Source organism: Populus euphratica, unplaced genomic scaffold, assembly GCF_000495115.2.
Source record: "Populus euphratica unplaced genomic scaffold, PopEup_1.0 scaffold194.1, whole genome shotgun sequence".
NCBI lineage: Eukaryota > Viridiplantae > Streptophyta > Magnoliopsida > Malpighiales > Salicaceae > Populus > Populus euphratica.
In genome coordinates this window covers 308,640-314,440 of record NW_011500072.1, presented here as the reverse complement: position 1 = coordinate 314,440, position 5,801 = coordinate 308,640, and the positions used below count along the sequence as shown (strand labels likewise).

The window sequence follows — 5,801 nt, the reverse complement described above, 5'->3', positions numbered from 1 at the left end:
TTTATCTACCAATGACTTAAGAGTTTGTGTTTTCTTAATGGTTATTTCTTAAGAGTTTGTGTTTTCTTAATGGTTATACTTCTAACATATCCAAGTTGGTGAATTTAAAGAATTGCAGATTGTTTGGAATGAAGAGTCATGACTGTTATATGTTTATACAAACACTTATTCCATCTGCTTACCTGAATTTATGGCCAAATAATATATGAGATGCGCACATAGAGATCAATCACTTTTTTAAAAATATATGCTTTACCAAGTTGCATACCCAACACATGAAGAGGCTTAAAATGAATACCATCTAGTTAATTTATGAACTTGAAATGATATTCCCTTCATATCTCTTTCACTTAATGGAACATTTATCCATACATTTATCGTTTAAGGTAAAAGTTAAAGGCATTATCTAGTATAAATAGATACATCCATTTGAGAGTTTAGGGATTACACATATATCCCAATTAAATTTTTATTGTCTTTTTTTTTTAAATTAAATATTCATATAATTACATATATAAGATGCATGTTTGGGCTTTGATATGCAAGGCTTATATTATTGAAGAGATCTTAATATTTATATTGTAGTATTTCAAACCTAACTTAAGAATAGAATCAACCACATTCTAAGATATAATGACGATAAGGAAGTGCCTTCGAGTGAGAACTTATCAATATTTTTTTATTTTAGACAACCAAAAAATATAGTGAGAGAAAGATACTTGGTAAAAATTGAATTGAATTCAAACATGCATATAATTATGTGTTATTTAACTGTGATGAATTGAGATCTTTTATTTAGTTAGTACAATAATTAACATATCATTATTTTCAAATAATTTTTCTCTTATACTCTTGTAAACTAATAGATTGAATAATTTCTCATGGGCAACATTGTTAAACTTTACTATCTCAACACTAATATTTGATTGAATTTTAAAATTTTTAATTATAAAATGAACAATTTATCACATGATTCAAAATACATGCAAACACTGCTTAATTATTCTTATCTCTCGTATTACTTAATTTTATTACACCTTTCTATTTAATTGTTAATGATTATAATTATGTATCAAGTTTACCAATTGAGAGAGAATGCTAATGGTACTTTGAATTTACTATATTTGAATCATAAAAAAAAAAGTTAAGTGTTATAACATATATTTATAAATGAACATGTCTTTTATACTGAAAAGTATGTTTAAGGTAGAAAGACATATCATAGTAGAGTTTGTATAAAAAGATTAACTTCTAATAAGTTTAAAATTGATTATTATAAGAAATTAGAAGAGGTAATTGAATTGCAATATCATAACAAGGACAATATAATCTTTTTATTCAATTATTATTAGTATGATACCATCGACGGAGGAATCATAATAAATCCTTATCATAGTTTAGTTAAAATTAATACAAATGCTAGACTTTATAATGTCGATGATATCTTTTGGGGTATTAAAAGTTAAAGATATCAAGTTTGATTATGAAGTTAGAGTGATAATATCCTAAAAGCCAAACAATAATAGTGTATGTTAGTCATTTAAGGAAGAAGTTTCTAGTGAAGGATTAATCTGTATTGAAGCACAATCTATTGCTTATATCAATACGGAACATGTTTTATGTCTGAATATTATTTTTTAGATCTTAACACTATTATCAATGGAAACTATAAAAAGATGCAAAAAATTTTCCAAATAGAGTAACAAACTCACCTACTTAATGAGGAGTATTTAAAAACAAATACTTGTAGAATCACCTATAAAAAAAATTAAGCCAAATATAAAATCAGATATTTTATTATCACAGTTTTGAAGGGATAACCAGTCTTAACAATTTCAGATTTTTTTTTAATTTAAATTTATCTAACTAATCTATAAAAGCTTCTGCTAAGCAATAAATATGGTCTATCTAAGATAAATTATCATCTTATAATATCATATCACCATCTAAATACCCCAAACTAGTAGTGTTTATAAGCCTAACTATATCAATATAGGCTAACTATATCATTATGATTTAAGAAAAAATGGAAACGACATCTATGATATATCACAATGTGATTACCACCTAATATTAAAAAAAAATAGTTTTAGCACAATATTTATATATTGTCTAAAATCATGTGAATGTAAAATGATTAATTTTTTTTATCTTTTTAAATCCATTGCTTCTGCAAATTTAATGAATTGTTAAGAATTAATTTTATTTCATTGAATCTTCACAGATTCATTATTTTTATAATTCAATGGATTATGAGGAATTAATTATAATTAATATTGAATTAATCTCATATCATTGAATCATCTTATATTCATTGATTCTGTAAATTTATTAAATAATAAGAAATTAATTCTAATTAATTTTAAAAATAATGAATAAGGGTAGAGAGATTTCATTCTTGGAAGTTAGAGAATAAGAAGTTTTGTTATTGAAAATCTAGAAAGCGAGTTGCAGTTAGCACCTGTTGATCAGCGATTTGCCTTAAAGATACATAGAGGATACAATTCCCTGCGACAACCTTACTTCATTTCCTGGTTTTGATATAAAATTCAACAAGTTTTTTATATAATCAACACTTACGTCATGATTAGGACTTAAATCAACACTTACCTCATGATTAGGACTTAAATCAACACCTGTGTCATATATCAAAAAATAAACTCTATATTCATTTTTATTTGTCCCCCCATGTCTAGCATACTAAAAATTAACATTCTAATTAAATAGGTCAAGAAAAAATAAAAATTATATAGCTTAGCTAATAATCTATATCCCAGCAATTCTAATAACATGGTAAGTAGTATGTTTTATCTCTCAAGTTTTACTTTTTTCATAATTGATCCCTTTTCTCTGGGCTTTTTTTATGATTCATTTTGGAAGTTCATCTTCCTAATCGTTTAGAGAAAATAAGAGAGAAAATCACAACAAACAAAAAAAAAAATTGAGATGAAGTTATTGGATGAAAAGAATTTTATCCAACAATAACTTTGATTTTATTATCTTTGAATTTATCTATACGATACCCTGCAATATAAATCAAGGCTCGGAAAATGCTATTTTGGTTTGATTTTTAGTATTTTTATATAATGAAAATGTATTTTGTAGCTAATAATGAGTTTCAAATGTTTTTAGTAAAAAATAAAATTTAAATTTAAATATTTAAGATTCAAAAACTTGAATCTTGATTTTTTAATTATTAAAAAAATATTTCAAATGAACAATGCTGTTGGCAATATTAAATAAATAAACAAACATTGATGTAATCCGCTCCTTTTTAAAAATATTTAAATCCAAGAGTACGGGCTTAATTGCTAGGCCTAAGCATAGCTAGGCCAGGAGTTATGGATTGGGCCAGGCTAATATTAGTTGCTCATGATTATTTTTTAAATGACTGTAATTTTTTTTATATTTTATAATTGAATTGACTTTAAAAAACTTATTGAAATGATGTTTAAATAATTATAAAATTGTGATATATTTTTTAAATAATATTATATTTTTTTTATTATAATATATATATATATATATTTCACATGCAAATTATCTATTTATGATTTTTTTTCTAATGTTTTCTAAAGACAATAATAAGTTTTAATTTAAAAACACGATAATTCTTAAGAAATTACATGTTTTTGTGAAAAAAAATTAATAAGAAAATAAATTCTTGATTAGAAAGATACATTTTTCTTCTTATTTCAAACCAACAAAAAATTTTCTAGTTTGTGTTTTTATTTTCTTAATATTTTATTCAATAAATCATATTTTTATTAGAAAAGATATGTTTTTTAAATAAAAAAATTTAAATATTAAAATAAAATTTGACAAAAAAAATACTTTTCCCTTAATTGAAATATTCATTATATTTCTTATGAATATCTATTATTATTGCCACACAATTAAATAAAAAAAAATACATGTGTATCTATACTTTGCTGTTTAAAAGGAAGATTAATTTTCTGTTTTAATTTTTAAGTAGCGTGAACAGCATATTATGCAATTTATCGAATCGTATATTTTCAATTCTTTTTATGAAATACAAACACCAATTGGAACACATTGGACTGGAATATTTCCAGGCATGCATAGACATAAACTGGAATAAATTAAAGCCAGCCCACATCAATTGGAACAAAAATGAAAGCTGGCCGGAAAGGTAGACATGATTATTTTACAGTTAATGAACGTAGTTTATATATATTAAAGCGGGGAGTTGGTGAGTTTACAAAGTCAACTACGAGTCCCTTAAAGAAGTGGTCGTCCCTAAAAGAACAGGATTGGAGCTGGCCACTGATCACGGTACGGTGCAGGTTGTCATATATAAATACTTATATAAATCAAAATCAAGGTAATTAATTAAATTAATAGCAACTAGAAAATTATTATGAGACCACGCCAGTCCACTAATTAAGGGGTGATCATGGGTTGGTAGGTTCTGTTTTTGTTTTGTTTTTTGATTTGGTGAACGAAGGAAAGTTGGATGCATGAACTGTTCACCAGTTGATCGTCCCCTCAAACCTATATAAATCTACTGATCTGCATCAACTTTCTCATCATCTCATCTCATTCCTTAATCTACACTGATTTCTTTAAATCTTTTGCTTCACTTAACAACCATGGTTTCTGGAACCATTTTGGGAGAGTACACCTCTGCAGTCTCAGCAGATAGGCTATGGAAAGCATCATTCTGTGATGGCCATAACCTCATCCCTAAACTTCTGCCCGGAATCATCTCAAGCATTGAGATACTTGAAGGAGATGGTGCCGGGGTTGGCTCCGTCAAGAAGTTCAACTTCACCGATGGTTTGTTTGAGCTTACAATTCCTAATTACTCATTATGCATAGTAAACAACTATACATACATGCATACATGTACATGATGGAGTTGCTCTATTTTGTTTTTGACAATAAGATTCACTTTGTGCAGTTATCAAGGACTATAGCTATGTCAAGGATCGTGTGGAGGTGATGGACCAAGAGAATCACATAGTCAAGTATTCTACCCTTGAAGGCGGTGTTATGGGTATCAAAGTGAAGTCCTACACTGTTGAGATTAGTTTGACAGCAACCAGTGAAGGAGGATGCTTGTCCAAGATGAAGATTGAATATGAATCAATCGGGGACAGCTTACTATCCGAGGCAGATGCCAATGATATGCAGCAAGGAATCTTTGCTATGGTGAAGGCTATTGATGCTTACCTGGTGGAAAACCCTACTGCTTATGCGTGACCAAATATGAAGTCTTGTGGGCATCTTTAATGCGTTCAGAATTCTGGTGTTTGCTACGACCTTTGTGTGTATTTGATGTTTTATCGCAAATGAAATAAATTACTCCTGTCATGGAGATCCACAAATATGCAAGAAACGCTACTGTCCTTGAGCGTTTTCCACAAAAAGAACGAAATTAGAGCACAATTGTCAACTTCCATTTAGCGAAGAATGGGAACGGGGTCACATTCCATAACTTGAATGAGCTTTATTTGTAATGACTTATGGACACTACCTATTCCACATTAGTATGATATTATCCACTTTGAGCCTAAGCCCTTATGGATTTGTTTTTGGGTTATACCCAAAATACCTCATACCAATTGAGATATTTGTCCATTCTTATATACCCTTGATCCTCCCCATTTCTAACCAATATGAGACTTTGGTCGCATACCCAACAATCCTTCCCTCGAATAAACGACCACAGAATCTCTCCTCAAACGATCATTTATCCATCCACTATCTACCAACCAAGATTTTTCATCCTCTACTTCTCTCTACTTCATCGTGTTGGGGTCAGGACACATCCATGA

At 28.3% G+C, this 5,801-nt stretch overlaps 1 protein-coding gene across 1 annotated transcript; it reads left to right on the top strand.

The window, feature by feature from the left end:
• Positions 1-4,475: 4,475 nt before the first annotated feature.
• Positions 4,476-5,358, top strand: LOC105108519 (major pollen allergen Bet v 1-D/H-like). Its single transcript, XM_011002851.1, has 2 exons — positions 4,476-4,800; positions 4,925-5,358. The coding sequence occupies exons 1-2, from the start codon at positions 4,614-4,616 to the stop codon at positions 5,224-5,226; spliced, it is 489 nt and encodes a 162-aa protein (XP_011001153.1). The 5' UTR covers positions 4,476-4,613; the 3' UTR covers positions 5,227-5,358.
• The last annotated feature ends 443 nt before the right edge of the window (positions 5,359-5,801 follow it).

What these genes read in the sequence shown, in the direction of transcription:
- LOC105108519 (XM_011002851.1), top strand. Translation starts at nt 4,614, where the DNA reads ATGGTTTCTGGAACCATTTTGGGAGAGTACACCTCTGCAGTCTCAGCA. An exon ending in GAAGTTCAACTTCACCGATG is followed by an intron (nt 4,801 to 4,924) that starts GTTTGTTTGAGC and finishes CACTTTGTGCAG; the next exon opens with TTATCAAGGACTATAGCTAT.